At 37.8% G+C, this 18606-nt stretch overlaps 1 protein-coding gene across 8 annotated transcripts in view; it reads left to right on the forward strand.

Moving 5' to 3' along the window:
- The window catches only part of NRCAM (neuronal cell adhesion molecule), a 169410-nt gene that overhangs the window by 87305 nt on the left and 63499 nt on the right, over positions 1-18606 (forward strand). For 4 of the 8 annotated variants that reach the window (XM_075147762.1, XM_075147803.1, XM_075147747.1 and 1 more), the window contains exons 1-2: positions 17116-17269; positions 18188-18310. In XM_075147762.1, the coding sequence (XP_075003863.1) occupies positions 17131-17269; positions 18188-18310 (262 nt within the window). In that variant the 5' untranslated portion in view covers positions 17116-17130. Of the gene's footprint in view, positions 1-9553; positions 9742-14090; positions 14197-17072; positions 17270-18187; positions 18311-18606 lie in introns of those variants that run through there. The other 4 variants (XM_075147785.1, XM_075147795.1, XM_075147775.1 and 1 more) reach the window with 2 other exon arrangements.

The raw sequence follows: 18606 nt of genomic DNA on the forward strand, positions 1-18606 counted from the left end.
TATGTACACACTTTCTTTCCTTCTTGCCTTTCCCCTCCATCTAACAAAACCCAAAAGGTACTATTTATCTGGTGTCTTCTCAATCCCATCGCAGTGTTTTGCTTCAACAGTTGCCTGCCCCCCTCCTTCATCTCCCCTCAACTCCAAGCTCAGAGAAGCGCCTGCCCCGTCCTCTCTCTGGGTCAATCTGCCACCTAATGGAGGACTGATATTATTGTTCATATTCGTAGGCAGAAGGCAGCACATCTGGACTGCTCTGTGCCCTACTCACTGACAACGGAAGAAACCCTGCAGAATTTACCTGTGTTGTGGTGGTGAGCTCCCTGCGTGAGCTCTCGAGGGCAGACACCAAGTCTCCTTTGCTTTCTCAAGTGCCGAATAAGTCAGCTCTTAACGACGGCGACAGGCAGTGAGGTTGTGTCACTGTTCACAGCGCGGTGTGGCACAGACGCAGTGCTCGTCCTGTCAGGCCTTGCCCTGTTGTATACTCCCACTTAAAGCTTCCGCAATGTCCGCAAGAGCCTATACATTCAGGGAGCTCGAAGCTCTGCGAGTTAATATTAAAAAAAAAAAAAAAGAAGTAAGAAAGAAAAAAAAAAGAAAAGCAAAGGCAGCAGGGAAAAAAGGAAACTTGAATGCCAACCTTCCCTGCTTTATTTTGTCTATAGGGTTGAGGTGGCCAACTGCAGCAGGCAGGTTTTATGAAGGTGATGAAGCTCGTTAGCACTTTGCGTGTTGTTATGAATTATTTGAGAGTGAGGGGGAACTAGAGGTGCTCATACAGAGAGGTGATAAAGTCAGAAAATCTTAGAATCGGCAAATTCTTGCTGACCATTGTTAGGGCAGTAGTTATCCCTTGCACGTGTGATCCTCAGTAGCATACCCTGAGCATGGTGACCTGGTTATGAAATGTAGCACAACACTGGTGATATCTGCAAACAGATTTTAAGGAGTTGGTTTGTTTGCTGAAGTCTCACATCATTCTGTTGGGAACAGTGGCAGCATGAATTAGTGTTGTTTAAAGCAGGGACAGACCTGATTTGCACAGCTACAATCACCGTGAACATTATCAGCGCTTTCAGAGAGAAAGGCAGGGATATTTCTAAAACGTAGAAGTGTTTGTATTTGAGCGCTCGTTTCATTTCAGTTTTTAATGGTGGGCAGAGATTCCAAGCTAAGAGATGTAATTGTAGCTCCTTCAACAGAATTAATTAAAATTAAACCAGCAAACATGCTAAATTTTGCCTGTTAAATAGATGTTACACATAGGTGGCCAGTCCCCAACCCCCATCTCCAAAAAATCCACCCAAGGCAGCTAGCTGGGGTTTGTACAGTTTGTTCCCTCAGCACTGTTTACCCTCCTTTGTTCATGTACTTGTTAGGGTTTTATATCTGACAGAATGCCTTAGTCCTCGGTTTCTGGCACTGTCCCTATTCTGAGTGACCTCCTCCCTAGCATAACTATTCTGGCATTTCATGCTAATATTAGTGGTTTCTGCTCTACTTCCCAAAGGGAGGAGTTTCCCTGTCTTTGAATCAAATTCTGCTCTTTTGCACAGTATGCTTTTCACAAGAATATCTCCAGGATTGCAGGAATACTTCTGGACAGATAGTGCTTTTGGGGTTAGCTGTAGGGATGCAAAGAAGGTAATTAACCAGAGTAATACAGAATGTATTACTTTCTCCTAAGCGAGCTCTCTGAAGCCCCTGCTCTGAATTCTGGTGGATTAAAAAAAACAAAAATAAGAAAAAAAAAGGGAAAAAATCCCTTTCATCATATCTCCTGGGTAAAGAAATTAACATTTCAGGGAGCATTTCAGCTGAGCATCCTTTTGCGTATTTACAAGGAACTAACTGTAGTCATTGAATTGGTAGTCTTCACCCAGGATGATGGTGCATTTTCCTTCTGCCCACTCTGCAGTTTTCCTTCTGGTTCTGTTTGCACAGTATGGTATGGCTGTCATAGCAGTCTGATGATTCATAGATCATAAGCACTGTTTTGCTCTATTGCAAAACCTTTCAGAGGGAAAGAGATGGGCTACTAAAAAACCTTTGTCTTGTTGAAGTTCGGTCTGAATTAGATCTTCTGAAAGTGGACTTAATGAGTGACTAGATCTTTTGCATGCTTCTAAAAATTTCAAAGCATAGCCTGAAGAGCTATCCTAACGATACCATCATGTGGGTACCTGGTTTTAACATCTAGGTGCTGTAAAAATGTGTTTTCTTCATTTGTTTTCTCTCACTCACTCTGAATGATTTCTAACTCACTGAGAAATTTAATAATCAAGCTGAATTCTTTACTCTCCTTGATCACCATAGTGATTCACTTCAAGCCAAACTATATTTCTCTAAAATATAGAGAAATGCAAGTTATGTTTTTACTCCCTCCTGTGTAAACCCATAGTCTTCAGCAGATTTGCAAAGTTGCACTCAATTCAAGCACTTCAACGGAGTCTTTGAAAGACAGCAAAGTATGCATACATGCATAAGAGATGAAGCATATTTGTTCAGGCTGTAATGACTCTAAAGGACTACTGAAATAAATGGTACTAAACCATTATTCTTATGCTCCATTCCATCTTCTGTTGTAAGTGAGGAGGTAAAAAAGGTGAAAAAGACTGAATCCAGTCAAGAATTTAGGACACCAGAAAGCATCCAAGCAAGATTGAGATGTCTGAGTTTAAATTTGCAATCCAAAAATGCTGTGCAGCTGCTGATGTGACTCTGGAGGCATCTAAACTTGCCAGGCTTGCTAGGCTTACCTCCCTGTTTGAGGGCTATCCACAGCTTTGCTCTGCCATGTATGTAATCGCCCCAGCTAAAGCAGCTTATAATTTAATCTGAGAAGGATCTAGAAAGTAAGTGCTCCTCTGTTTAAATCCTCAGAAGGGCCAAATCCAGTATAGGTCCTCAGGGAATATGTAAGACAACTGTAAAAGGACAGATCAGCCCTGCTCCAGTCTTTTAAAAATCAACTCTAAGTGGCTGCTCTAAAGAGAAGATTGGAGTCTGTGGGTCATGACTGAGCTTATGGGCTTACCTGCAGCCCTTAATTAGACATTTGAACTCCGAGCTTAGTTGTTTTTTTTACCCTGCATGTTTGGGCACTCCTAGGACGTGGCACTTGTACTTCTAGAGCAGGCAGTTGAAATAAGACTTTGCTGAGTGGAATTTTTAAGGACATATATCCTTGCCTTTTTCGCGGTATCCCAGTGCTCATAGTGATTTACCAATGAGCTGCAGTTAGCAGGTATAAAATTTTATACTGTTCAGGGAAGAACAACAGTAAAGATTCACAAAAGGAAAAGGGAAAAATATTTGGAGAGAAGAAAATTTAAAAAAGAAAAAAACAGAAACAAGTAAACAAGACAAGATCCAGATTGCCTATGCCTTATCAATGTGGAAAAGATCAAAGCTGACCTGGAACCCAGGGGTTTCCTCCTGTCTCCCATTCAATGGGCGAGTGGCTGCTGGAGGGAGGATGTCTTACAGAATTACCAGAACAGACATATCCTCATTTATACCCCTACCTGCCCTAATAAAACACTGCTAAACGACTGATCTGGTGTTCAGTCTGCTTTGGTAGACCCTGAGCATTCATGCCCTTGTAGGACACTGCTCAGTCCTGGCTGGGCAGGAGGAGTCAACCTTGTGCAAGGCTGCATCAGCTGGGTGTGTGTCAGATGACCTGGTACAAGGGCAGTTCAGTAGCGATGCAAAACGGGTGGATAATGAAGCTGTTTTACATTGCTAGTTCAGCAGTTGATACTGAAGTTGCCCTAGAAGTGATTGGATCTCATTGTGCTGGGGCTGTGCAGACGCGCAGTCAGTACTGATACTTGCATGAAAGAGCTTCTATTCTCATGGCAGATGCATTGGCCATTGCCATGGAGGAGACAAGCAGACAAATATGTGGTTTATTTTTATAGGACCAAGTCTTAAGAACAGAAACAGGATTAGCACTGTTTTGTGAGCTACTTCACAATCATTTTCTTCTTGCTGTTGATTTATTATTGCAAGTAACATGATGAATTGGAAGAAAAAGTATGATGCATCATGTTAGGATGGAGAGCTTTTTTAGTCATAGTAACCATTAATAGATATGAAATAATAATGTCTAAGATACATATTTTTAGTCAGCAGGTCTAGGTGTGATGGGTCTACCTGTGAGTTCTACAGGAGCTGGTGGGGGAGATTTCTGGTTCACAGGTTTTCATTTTTAATACATTCCTTTAGACTGGAAGAAAGCTGGTGTTCTGCCCAGATTCAGAGTAGACAAGCAGATTGAGCAGGGTAAATATAGCCTGATATAAATCACAGTGAACATATGGAAAAAGCTGATTGGGGATTCAGCTGATAGGGAATTAAAGGCCATGAGTAAAATTAATTCTACTCAACATAGTTTTATAGAAAGTAGGGCTTGTAAAACAAATGATTGACAAAAACTTGATTTTAATCTTTTAATATTTGATAAAATTACAAATTTGATAAGATGATGCTGTCGATGTAATAGGCTTTGAAAAGCATTTGACTTATTGCCATGTGAAACCAACCGATTAATAAAAACATAAATTGAAATATGTAATGAAACAGACCAGACTTCAATGAATAACAAACCAACTAGCAGGTCTTAATATAGGATTGTCAATAAAGGACTGTCAAGGACTGAGTAGTTTTCCCATAGTGGAAAATAGAGGATGAGAGTAGAGAGACTGGAAATTGTGTCTGGGTGGGTGGGAAGGAAGGAGACCAGTGTGAATGCTGAAGTCTTGGAGCCAAAAGAGTAATGCTCTGTGTAGGGGGAGTACAGGAGCGTGACTAGGCTGATGATTTTTTGCTGTATATAGAACTGCTAAGAACGTTTAGAGTGCAGCATACAGCTTTGCCGTCTGCCTTTGTCAAAAAAGCTTAAAAATGGCTAAAGTACATATAACCATCTAACACTAATAAGTACCCGCAGCATCTGAACTAGTGTTGAGGAGTTCTTTGCTGAATTCAGGAGTTCTGTCTGCATAGTTTATTCTTGATCCAGTTGTCTTTACCTGGATGTCCCCATAGCACATACGATGTAGCCAAAGACAAAGCAATGGGCTTAAGCTTCGTGAACAGGAGGTCAGAGAAGACGATTTAGTATTCCCTGATGACTTTAAATAATGTAACTGAGTTGAAATGCATAATCAGTTGATGCATCAAAACTCTGTGGAACAATATTACATTTAGAAAATACTTTCTTTAACTTTGCACTAGGCTGAATTTCAGTAAATACTCTCCCTTACACCTCTTACTTCCTATTAAAGAAATACTGCAGCTGCACTTACAAGGAAATCAAAGATGCTGTGTGCTTATGTTGAAGATAGCTAGAGGAAAAACATGTTCCCTCTGTCAACTGGAGCCTTAATTGATTAAACTTTGAAATGTCCATTGAGAGCGTGTCTGTCTGTATTAATATCTCAATTAGTAATTAGTAATACTCAGTACTAGTATAGTATAGTAAAATACACCATACTGTGTGCGTTCCGCAATCATGTATACTGTTCAATTGTTAACACTCTCCCTGCAGATTTTGAGCCAACCATAATTCTCCCAGATGATGCCTGGCCGTGATTCAGGGAGTAGCACAGTGCATAGGTAGTATGGAGACTGCCTTCAGAGGGAAAGGATGTAAGCCATGATTTGTCAGTCTCTTCTCCCAAGTAGCAAGTGACAGGATGCGAGGAAATGGCCTCAAGTTGTGCCAGGGGAGGTTTAGGTTGGATATTAAAAAAAATTTCTTCACTGAAAGGGTTGACAAGCATTGGAACAGGCTGCCCAGGGAAGTGGTTGAGTCACCATCCCTGGAGGTATTTAAAAGATGTGTAGATGAGGCGCTTAGGGACATGGTTAGTGGTGGGCTTGGCAGTGTTAGGTTTATGGTTGGACTTGATGATCTTAAGGGTCTTTTCCAACCTAAATGATTCATGATTCTATGATTCATTTGCTCTTAAGCTCTTAAAATCAAGGAGAAGGTCCCCGTCCCATTTGATTTATAGTATGAAAAGGAATCTTGGATTCTGCCTCCCAAATGATCCCTTCCATATGCATGCTGTTTTTCCTAGCTCCTTCAGTGTTTTCAAAGTATTTGTTTTTGTTTATGACCAGAAGTGTCCAGACGTGAGTCACAGTGAAGAGATCGCTGGCACCAAACTGTGTTTTGTGCTCCTGCCAGAAACTCTACCTCAGGCTCACTGGTGCTTTCATTCTTCCAGTTGTATCCTTCTGTAGCTCATCTGTAAAAAGTAGTAAAAGCTTTTTTTAAAAAAAGTGCGTGTCTCTCACTTGATCCTTGTTCTTTTGTCATACATAAAAGCCCTCCCTTTGAAATCCGATATTATGCTTTGTGATAAAATAATATTACACTTTGCTTATGAAGTCATATTTACCTTGACTCCTGTTTGCTACATCATAGCTTCAACCTTTAGTCCATGTTTTTACTCACAATCAGCATCTTAGCAAGAAGCACAGAAGACAACATAACAAGTGTTGTTTTGTTATGTACGTAAGAGGTATGTAGGTATAGAGAATCTTATTTTTTACAAATCAGTGAATAGACTCCTGAATCAGCTGTCAAAATATATGTGTTTTCCTATGAAGAGGGTAGGACAAAATGTCTGAGTTATGATAGATCTTAAATAAATTATCTGGAGGAAAAGGCAATCTGCTGTATAAATATTTCAAGTTTTGAAATTGAAGCCTTTACATTGATCTGCGCTTAGAGGCCTGGCCTTATTTTGTAGCAGATAAATATTATGTCAAAGCAATGTTTAGTTCTACTCAGCAGCTGTTATATTCATACTAAATTATGTCAGATTTAATCTTGAATATATTCAACAAGAGCACCCAGTTGTGCTGACAAACCTAAAATCATTTTCAGTTAAATATGTTCTATCACAAACCATTTGGGCACTTGCCTCTCTGAACAAAGTCAGTGTGAAGCTCAGCTTTATAATTCCCGCTGCTTGTTGAATTCCCGTATTATATCCAAACATCCCAGCTGTAGACTCAGTAGGTATCCTACTGGAACGTTGCAGTAGCAGAGGTAGACAATGTGAGGCATTTTCTCAAGGGTATTACTTTCACAATCATTTTAATTGCACATACCTGATTCACCATTGCTTGCGTATTCATTTGTACTTGTTCAAAGGGAATGCAATTTAATTTTAAAATACTCTCAAATCACTGCAATACTCATATTACACGGTGAAAGAACAAGACAATAAAGTGGATAATCAAGTTCTCAGAGTTTTGTAAGGAGAACTTAAATTTTGCTTGGAGAAGAAACAATAAAAGTCAAGGTTCACTTATAGAATGCTTCAAAGATCATCCTGTAAATCCTGGGTCAAACACATTGTACAGAGAGGGCACCTTGTTAATTGCAGTGATGCTGTAATGAGGAGATGACATAAAGATCAGGAGAACAGTGTGGGAGAACCTAGTTTAACTGGAGAAGAGCAGACAGCTGTAGTCGATGGAATAAAATCAGCTCTTCTGGAGAGCACTTCATCGCAGGAAACATGCCGGAGTGCTCTCAGGCTCTCTCAAGAGAAGCCTTTCTCCTTCCCCTTACTCACTGCAGCGGGAGCATAGGAAACTGTATGTGCCAAAAAGCGGGATGGAAGAAACACTTCTCCCCTTCCCCAGCTAAACCCCCAGTGCTTTAGGGTGTTTATTTAAAATGTAGGAAAATTCAGTTTATTTTTCTAGGAAAGTCTGAGTACTTGTCATGCTTCCCTGCTGTATGCCTTAACTGCTTTCTGGGTATTTTGGAGTTAGGCTTGCCACCTTGTCTGCTTCTGCAGCTCCAGTTTGTATAAATAAATACGCAAAGGCTAGAACTCAGGTATTCTCTCTTCTGATGAGTTTTGTAATCTTTCTAATATGCCGTGACAAATACTTAATTGTTTCATTATGCTGTGCAGTACTGTAGATAGTTTTGAATATGAATAAGCAATTTGCCCTCTCACGTGGTGCCCCAGTCAGCAGTTCCCAAGAACTCCAAGGAGCAGTACGTCTCTAGGAGTTTAACCTGCTGGGATATTTTGATTTTGAAACAAACATTTATGTTACAGATAGTGACAGTAAGAATCTGGGAGTTTGATGTGCTAGGTTAGGATGAGAGGTTGAGCTCTACACCTCAGTTCTGGTTTCCAATTCCAGTCTCTGCTCAGAAGACTATACAAAGAGAAAGACCATTTACAGCAGCAATTAAGAGACAACATTTCTTCTGTAACCTGAAGATTGAGGGAAATTCTTAGCATACTTCAGGAAGCCGAATATTTTTTTTTTTTTTTTATTATCTTTATTTAACATTTGTAAGGCAGCTGCTCCTTTGCAACTTTAACTCCTTGTGGACTTGATAGCATTGTGTTTCACATCTGTAGGCATAGCTGAGGAAGTGCTCTCTTCAAGCTAAATTAATGCTGATCACTGTGAACTTTCTGATCAATCTGGCATCTGGGAAGTACTTTCTCAGCTGATGTCCATGTACTGAGAATGCACCATTTGGATTTCTAAGGCTGTATTCATATAGCTCTTTGTAGGTCACCAGTGATGATGATGGGGCTTGCAGGCAGCTGGTTTTCACTCCTTCAACATTCTTTTAAGTTAGAGCTTGGTCCTGAATGCAGTGAAAATAAGGAGGGAGCCAGAATCATTCTGCCGTGGTTAATATGATCTCTCATGCTTGATTGAGGGGGAAAACCCAGCACATTTCAAAGAACAGATTTCCCTTAGGTTTCATTTCTGCCATCTCTTCACATAGAAAGGAGGAGAAGAGAGTTTGATAGTGCGCTGCCAGTTAATTAGATTTTGGGTGTTCAGGCTAGAAATGGCAAAGTATTTTGATGTTACATATTTTGGGTGGTATCAGAAATCCAGGAATAGGAGCCTAGGTTCTTATACAGTACATAAGGAACTGTTGTTACAGTACATAAGGAACTGAGGTGTAGCACCTCAGCGTGGTAATCCATGAAGTCTTCTGTATCCAGTCTACAGATGTCTACTAGAGAGAGTTCCAAAGCGGGGAGAAGCTAAGACATCTAACTCAAAGCTGCAGGAAGATCCCACAGTTTACTTAGCAAATTTGTGGCCAGACATGTTTTCTTTGGGGTAGATGCCTAAAATAACTCTTTCCAGAATTGTGCAGGATGTTTGAAAGAGAGACTAGGTGGCCATTCAGAGCTTTAATCTCCTAAATCTACTTCAGAGGACTATTATCTTTAGTATATACTGTTTTTTAACTAGCCGGACTGATGCTTTATCCTTCTTAGGAAAGGCATTTGTATTTCCATTCAACAAGGTTATAGGAGTTGTTCACTAGCTTTCTTAGGAAAGTGTTATGATCTAGGTGTCCTAAGAACTTCTGGATCTCTGCTTGGATTTTATTAGAGCACATGGTGTGACTATTATCCCTGGATATAATATGTAGACTTCTGGTATTTCATAATATTATTAAGAAGTGATCATTCAATTCTCCATAGTATCTGCATATTGTTATTCTCTTATTTTTATTTACTAGGTTTCTTGTCTATATTTACATAGCTATTCCAAGCTACCTAATCTGATGAAGTTGAACTTCATTCTTCAGTGTGATTTACTCAATACAGCCTAAAATCATGATGAAAAAGAAGAGCATATCTGCAAGCAAAGCTTCCTTGGTCCTCTTTCTGTGCCAAATGATTTCTGCATTGGATGTACCTCTTGACTGTAAGTATTAATCTGCTAAATAAGTGCAGAATAGTGGAAGATTAGTTAAATAATTTCTGTATAGGAAGATGAAGATAACTCCAACATGGAGCTAAACATGGAGTGTGTTTGCTCCTTTCAGTCAGGACATTGTGATTATGAATACACTAATTTACTGAAGATTTTCAAAAACTGTGCAGATTAAAATGACTTACATTGTTCACTTGAGAAGTGTTAACATAGGATTCTCACGAATACTCATACTTCGGTGTGCCTTTATTGAACACTTTATTTGATGAAAATGAAGAAGGGCAGAGAAGCCCAGTTAAATGCTAATTATTTGTGAAATTAAGATCGTATTGACAATTTGTTGAAAACCCCAGGACAATTCCTAGTTGCTGTAAACAATTACCCTTGTCTTCATATAAGAGGTTTCCAGGAGCTGATATGAGATGTAGTAAAAGATTCAAATACCTAAAACTCAGACACTGGAATTTTTGATCCAGAAGAGTAAGTTTGGCTCTTAGATTTCCTAAGGAGTGCCTGAAAACAGTTAAATACCTAACTTTAAGTTAAAAGCATGTGTACTGAGCAGGGAACTCTAGCATTAACCAGTGAGGAAACATCTAGAAGAGGGGAAATCCCAAGATCTGAAATTCTTGTCTAATATAAGACTGTGTTAATGGGGAACCTTGAAGGTAGCTCTCCATGCTGAAAAGGAAGCAATGGTACCTGCTGCGTTTTGTGGCCCTAGTAGCTAATTTTATGAATTTATTCATGCTTCAGGTTGTTATTTTCTTCTTAAGATAAGCATGATCACATTTTCAGAATTCAGTGAACCATGTTGCACCTCACAGTGACTATTTATTTGTTAAACTAATTACCAGAGAAGAGAACATTGGGGCTTAAATTGATGGGTTAATACATCAGTAAATTTGCCTATGGTTCTAATCCGCATGGCTTTCTTTACCCCCATGTTTTTGATACCTTCCTACCTTCCATAAATGCATGTTTTTCTTTAATAATCATTGACATAAATTGCAACTGCTTTGATGTTTTTATCCCCATGCATATTTACAAGCCTCTCAAACCAATGACCTGTATTTCTGTAACAATATCAATATATCTGAATCACATCAGACTTCTTGTCCTGTGAATGCCTTTAGAGCAAAAAACCGTGGCTTAAAGAGGGCTTTAAAGGTTTGATGAATGAATGTCTTATTTTCTAAACTTAATTTTTCTCCCTAAATATTTTTGCAGGCTAGAAATAGTGTTTTAAACCCATCCTGTAGTTTAGAAACTAATGTAAATTGTGCACCACTCTAATCTTTTGTGTAGAGCAACAGTTCAGATTAAATTAACCAGAAATGCATCAATAGACAAAAATTAGTAGCCCTTTTAGATGTATCACATTAACTCTCAATTAACTTGTTCCCTACTACATAATGTTTAATAACTTTGTTAGGTCTGATAAAGTCACATACTCGGATTTTTAGCCAAAAATCGTATTAACCAAAATTACATCTATAATGATGTTATTGCTTTCATAAATAATGGTTAGAATGGGCTTTGAGAGAGCACCACAAGGGAAGGACTTATATTTTCTGTGGATCTTCCCTATATACTCACCACGTACCCTGGTGGTAAGAACATACTTGATTAGTTGAACCTTTAAGTTTCATCCAAGTTAGCAGTTCCTATGCTCGTCAGGGTCTCAAAGTAGGTAAGGCATGACTGACAATGTAGCTGACCAAAAGCAGTGATTTACTCTAAAAACATTATTGATGAGGAGACATGTATGCAAAATATTTGAAGGAAGCAATAAAGATGTGACAACTAAGATGATTTTTTTTGTTTAGTTATTTTTCAAACCAAAAGGGATTGCAAGTCTGTTGAGTAGAATTAGGTGCTTTCGTCTTTATTAGAGTAACTTTAGCCTGAAGCATTCTCTTTGCTCTTCCATAGGATCATATGGGTGGATTGATTTTGACTGCAGCATCCATTAATTCTGATTTACTGTCTCCTCAGTATCAGTGTTTTGTGTCCTTGCAAGGCCAAAATCACATACCATGGTTGCCCTTAAAAAGTCAACACTTCAGAAAAGTTTCTCATACCATGAACTTTGAGATAAGTGTAGTAATATCTGACACAAGGGAAATTGTGGCTGGAATTCCAGGCATCAGCTGCATGGGTTACAGTGCTAATGTTTTAAATGTTTTCTTTTTAATGGTGACCAATGTACTTGTCAGAGATCTTCCCTCTCAAAAATGCTAATTTTCTTTTAACTAACAAATGTTTCTCTTTAATCTCCATTTGTCTATTCAACTGCTGATTCTGATGGGGGAATAAAAGCAAAACTTCTAGAAGAATGTAAGTTCCCGTCCACAAAAACTAGGCTGTGTGCTGCTGAAAATTAATACTGATTGTGTTGCAAACTGAATTTGCAGTCCAAAAATGTGTGATTCTGACATCTTGTTGATAATTTGGTTTGCTGTAGCTAGATGTTTTGTGCATGCAGTGTTCAGAAAATACTACTGTATGTAGATCAGTGTTCTGATATTTTGAACAAATTAATTGTGTGGTTTTTGATTGTGTGCCATCTGAACATTAAAATCCTTACTCAATATCAGCATGAGCAATGTTTTACTACTACTTTCAGGAGTAAATATATTTGATAAGAAATAAATTCATTGGAATATATGTACTTATATATTATTTTACATGTCCGAATTGGAGATACTTTTATATCCTTAAAAAACAGTGGATACAGTTATTTAAGTAGACCTAATATGTTATGGGATCTCCTAACTCAGCTCTAGTGTCACGGTTAATTTAATAAGTTTTAAGTGCAGTGCATAGCATAGGAGTGGAGACTTCAGGTCTTCAGTGTGCATCAGATGGAATATCCTTTATGTTGGGCAGTGTTCATATCATGTCCCTTTTCAGAGTGTGCTTCATTTCCCGAGTAAGCATCTGATGCGTACTGACCCCGAGAACTGCTTCTGAGAGGGAGAAGGACTGTCTTCAAAGTGCCTCTCTAAAGAAAGACACAAAAAGTCATCATCGTGTAAAAATGTCGCCTTCCTCTTTTAAGCACTCTCCTCTCTGCAGTGAGGAAGAGGAGCAAAACCCAGCTCTGCATGGCCTGTTCTGTTCTACTTAGCTGCTGTATCTCATTATGATTCCATGATCTGATTTTTTTTCCTGGCTGTTTTTTGTGGGTAGGGCTTTACAGATGGCTATCTCTTTCTGTGCAAGAGTACTTAATGTATAATGGTAGGGAAGACTTAAAATAAAAATCCAAGTTTTACAATTTTAAACTGGTTAGAGTGAGGCATGAGAACACAGCTAACTCTAATGGTTGAAATATTTTGCTAAAGTGGCTGGAAATGACCCCAAAGTACTAGCAAAGTGTATTGCTGGACAAACAATTTACAACATTTAGATAGGGATGTTCACAGACATGTTATTAAACTGGTTCCTTTAGGTGACCCTAAACTATAAAACAGATGAACTATGTTGAAGAAGACACCTTTCTCACTATCTTAATATCATAAACAGGATTTTTTGAATGCAAAAATGGGCATAGATAAGGTAACAGATTATAAATTACTTTAAACAGGTAGGCACCAACTACTTAAATTCTGTTTTGTGCTGCTCATTCTAGAGTACTTGATAAATCATAAATGTTAAATGTCTGTTTCTCCTGGGGCAATTCACAAGATTGAATATTTTTGTTGGGTTTTTTAAGGATAATTAGTACTAGACTTTTCCTACATGTTTCCTCTATTTGGAAACTAGTTACTATTTTTGTCATTTTTTACAGTCTTTTACTTCTAACACATTTTTTACTCCTGAAAAGTAGCTCCTAAAAGCATGCTTGGTAGATTAATTCAATATGTTGAGCACATAAATGTGTGAAAACCCATAGAGAATTTGGAAATACATAAAATGTTTAGAAATACAAAGCAATGTATTTTTTTTCCTTCTGTGTGGTAAAAAACATTTTGTGTGGGTTTATGTCTCACAACTGTTCATTCAGGATATGTTGGACTTAGAATTCAAGTGTCCTTCGGTTTTGTGAAAATCTGTTGAAATCTGATGTATAGAAATTATATCCATTAAACTTTTTGGTCAAGACCTTCATCTGCTGTAAATTGGCATAGCTCAGTTGGAAGTTAGTGTAGCTACACTAATTTACAAGAGTAGAGGGCTTCAGCCTGCTAATACAAAGGATACTTTAATCCCACTCTTCTGTCAATGATTTGGTTGCTAATTGCAATTCCGCTTTCTTTGCTTACAAAACTGTCTCACTGATATTTTGAAAATATTGTTAAATTCCTCTCTGTTTCTTATATTCCATAATGAAGTGTCGCAACCTCCTACGATAACTCAGCAATCTCCAAAAGATTACATTGTTGACCCCCGAGAGAATATTGTAATACAGTGTGAAGCAAAAGGAAAGCCACCTCCTAGGTTAGTAGCATTTTGTTTTGCTTTTGTTGACCTAACAACATAGGAAAACCAGAAAATAACGTAACTTTTGTAAACTAACAAGTATATGCATATGTGTGTGCTTGCACAGGCAGAAACATGCACGCACTCCTACCTTTGTAATTTAAATAGCTACCAGATAGTGGCATAAATTTGACTCTTCTTATCCTTGACGTTTAAACTTTTCTATAGTCAACAAGTAACTGTAGTTTTTTTTTTTCCTTCTCAAAGCTCTAGCAATAAAATAATACTCAATTATTACAGGAGCAGATAGGTAAATGCCCATGGAAAGCACGAAGAGGCACGCCACACTATGAACTGGATCACATTCCAGATTTAGGCATAGTGTCTAAGAAGAATGGATATTGAATAAATTCAGAATAGCGCTAATAAATTCAAATTTAATGTTTTGTAAATCATTCTGGTTTATAAGGCTCTTCTTGAAATACATAAGCATTTCGTCGGAAGCTATGTAATGTGTATCAGTTTTAAAGATCAGTAGCCTTGATTTACGAAGTGTATTTAATAGCCTTAAGTTTTGGATTTGGCAGAAATGGTAACCCTGTATATGGATCACCTTCCCGATCATCTTCCATTTTAAGGCCCTGTTTCAGAATCTTGAAATATTTGAAAACTACTCATTTCAAGATACTGAATACCCGCACTGGAAACAGCAGTAGTTGTGATGCATTCTGGCATTGCTAGTAACTGCTTCTGATTTCAGAGACTATAAAGAGAAATGTGCATCTCTCTGTTCTCAGTAGTGTATCTACAGCTTACTTGCAAGGTCAGTCTATAATTGCTCATTCAGACACACACAGAGCTCATTAAATGTACTTCCTCTGAATAACCAGGGTTTTTTCTACATTATTCCTTCTGGTTGCCTTGGGATCATGGTCATTATCATGCTGGGCAGCAAAATGGAGAAGATGGAGATTATCTGCGATACTGTCACCCTTTCTAGTGGTCTGTTAATGGTAGGACTGCCATAAAGCTGCTGTGTTTACCAGCATTTTAATTTAGCAGGCTCAATGCCATTCTCAAGGTCCAGGGTGTTGACCTGGAGGATCAGATGATTATTGTGGGCTTTGGGACAACCGTACTGCTTCTGCAGATGTTTCTCTTGAAGGCCTTTTTTGGGTTGGATTTATCTGAGAGACTAAGAGCACTGTCTGTGAGACTGACATGTCTGAGTCATGTGCCAGGGCTCTCTGCTGTACAGCCTCACCTTTCCCATCAAACCTCTGTCTCACTTTGTTTCCCTGCTACAGAGGAAGGGACAGGATTTAATGCAGAATTTTCTAATGAGTTTTATAAGCTTGTGCTTAGTTTTGCTTTTTTTTAAAGATACGATGTCCAAATAATTTATTTCAGTAGTTGGTCTGGTCCATCAGTCTTGATGACCTGCAAATGCATATTGGAACTTGAGCTGCTTCAAAGCTCTGAAGTTGAAGATGAACTTTCTCAGCCCGGAGTGTGAATTTTTTGTTAAGACAGGGTAACTTCTTATTGGTGAGAGCAGCTGGCATAAAGGTTTGTGGATGTGCTGCTACCTATAGCTTGAGCAGCAAAGATTCTGACTTTCATGTATCTTAAATTCAGTGTTTTGTACCCCATTTGTCACCTGTCATTTGAAGCTACATCACAGTTCCTTGTATCCTTCAGCGTTATTGGTAGCAGAGGATTACAGGAACCCCACGTTCTGCAGCTTCACGTGCAAGGTCGTAAGGAACAGGTTCACTATTGGTTCACTGTGCACACTAGTCCTCCCAAAAACACTGCAGTGTGGTGCAGTGCTGCTGGTCAGGTCCAGGTCTTCTGCTCTCCTCCACCAAAAAGTGCAAATAGCGTGTCCAGTCTTGCCCTCCTACTGCAGAAGGTCAGCGCACAATTTGAGTCACTTAAAATTTGAGCTTTTCTACTACTGTTTATGTTTATACTTTTAGGAAGCATTCTAAACAGTAAGTATGTGTAGTGTTTGTGTTTAAGATTATGAATCTGAAATGTAACAGGTGGGAAAACTGCGGTTCACAACATTTGAACTTCACAGGTGTTGGTCTAGCTCTCTGTAATTATACTTTTGGCCATTAACAAAGTAAATTGGTGTTTACAGTAGTATAAGTCGCAGACTGTGAATCTCTGCTTTTTTACTTTTTTTTATAAGTTCTAATAGTCTTCATTTTTAGTGACTATTTTTCAAAACATCTCTTGCTTTGAGTAACAGCAGTGTGAATTTACTAGATTAATTATGGGCTATCAGACTGCAAAATTTCATTTAAAGAATCGTGGTTGTTTGCCTTAGAGTAGTGAAAAGAAATCAAACTCACCACACAGTCTTTAGTTCACTTGCATAACTTTAAAATGGCCAAACCAATTAAAAGAAATGGTCTCCTGCTGGGACCTGAGATGACACATTTCAGCCCAGAGCAAGTTTTTGAAGGCAGGTTTATAAACCCTTTCAACAATAGGTTTTATAATGGAAATGCTAATGCAGCTTTAGCAATATCAGTTCTCACAGATGTTACTGTATCATCTTTAGTAGAAAGAAAATCAGTTCTTTTCCATATACAATTAACTTCAGAATATTTTAATGTAATTTTTTTTTTAAATATTAACTTTGAAATGGCTCCTGTTAACAAGTTCAGCCAAGCCTTTTATCTTAAAGTAATTGCCAGATTTCTTATATTAAAAAGTGCTCTATTACTTTATTAGTTAATTTAGTTTGGGAAGAAGTCTTACTTATCTGCTAAAGAAAAAATACCATGTATTATTGAAAATTACTTTTTTCTTCTTTTCTCCATACAATCTACAAAAGGCAACTGAAGAAGAAACTTTTCTTTTTGTTTTTATTATTTTAGCTTCTCCTGGACACGCAATGGAACTCATTTTGATATAGATAAAGATGCACAGATAACAATGAAACCAAATTCAGGGACCCTTGTCATAAATATTATGAATGGTGGGAAGGCAGAAGCATACGAAGGAGTATACCAGTGTACAGCAAGGAATGAACGAGGAGCAGCCATTTCCAACAATATTGTTATAAGGCCTTCTAGTAAGTGAAGCTCTTAATGCTCATAAAATGTGAAACACTTTGGTTTGTTTATTTTCTTATGAATGTTTCGCTTTTTTTTTTCCTGTCTTAAAAATTTAATCTCAAAGTGATCACGTTAGAAGGTATTGTATAGTTTCTGATATTCAGATTTAATAATGTATTGCATGTTCTCTCCAACGTTCCTTAGAAAATTTAATAACCAAAATGCTTTCCTGATTTTTTTGGTACGTCTGGATGACCTGTCATGTTTAAAATTGGGTTGTATATATGATGCTACATTTACAATAAAATGTTTAAATCCTTAATGCACATCATTGATGAGGACAATTTTTGTTCTCTTTCTGATGCATGTTTTCCATAGTTTTTATAATAGCTTTAATACAGAAAAGATTGGGACCAAAAAGAAGATAAAGCTAAAAAATTTCGATTAATGGTAGACTGTTTCTACAGCTTTTTAGGTGATTTTTATCTCAGATCAGTTTTTCAAGCTTCTTAGCTTAAAATGTGCTGTTCTCACATGTTTTGATAAAACTGTGTGTGTATAATACTGTTTCAGGAAGGTCTACCTCTTTTCCTAATTTAGTGAATCACTTTTTTTTTTTTTTTTTGCATTATTGTAGTTAAAAGTTTCCAAGATACTATTATAGAATGTTTAGTGAGTAGCCAAAATAATTTGAATCAGTTGATTACACTTTCAGCAAATCATTGCTGTAAAAAATGTTTTAAAGAAAACCTATTTTTCTCCCAAGAAAACATAAAAAGGAACAAAAATTAAATCTTTAGTAAATATGATAGGACTTAACATTCTAAAGCATGTAGTTCTTCTGTTTTTCTGGAATATTATGTGCATTTCTTTCTTAAATTCTGGAATTTTTGTCAATCCATAGTTTGTGTGTGTGTTAAAATTACTTTCTATAGGATCCCCTTTGTGGACGAAAGAAAAACTAGAACCAAATCAGGTTCGAGAAGGTGATTCACTAGTACTACACTGCAGACCTCCTGTTGGCTTACCACCACCTATAATATTTTGGATGGATAATGGTGAGTTTGTTTTTTATGCAGAATTAGTTTACTTTTTACAGTTTTTCTACATAGTTGATCATTGCTTACCAAGATGTTGGAGTTTCCCTCTAAGTTAAAATTTAGAGAATTTCCATTTCCGTAGAAATGAAGAAAAAGCAGACATGCAGCCCAAAAGCATGAAGCCAAAGCAGCTGGAGATCTTAATGTAAGTTGTAGATTAACACACTGGGGAAGAGTGGGAAGACAAGGGAGCTTGAGAGGAAACTTAGAAAGGTCTATATATTTACAAACCCACAGACAACGTAATCGAACGA

The sequence above is a fragment of the Calonectris borealis genome, chromosome 1, assembly GCF_964195595.1.
Source record: "Calonectris borealis chromosome 1, bCalBor7.hap1.2, whole genome shotgun sequence".
In the NCBI taxonomy this organism is placed as follows: Eukaryota; Metazoa; Chordata; class Aves; order Procellariiformes; family Procellariidae; genus Calonectris; species Calonectris borealis.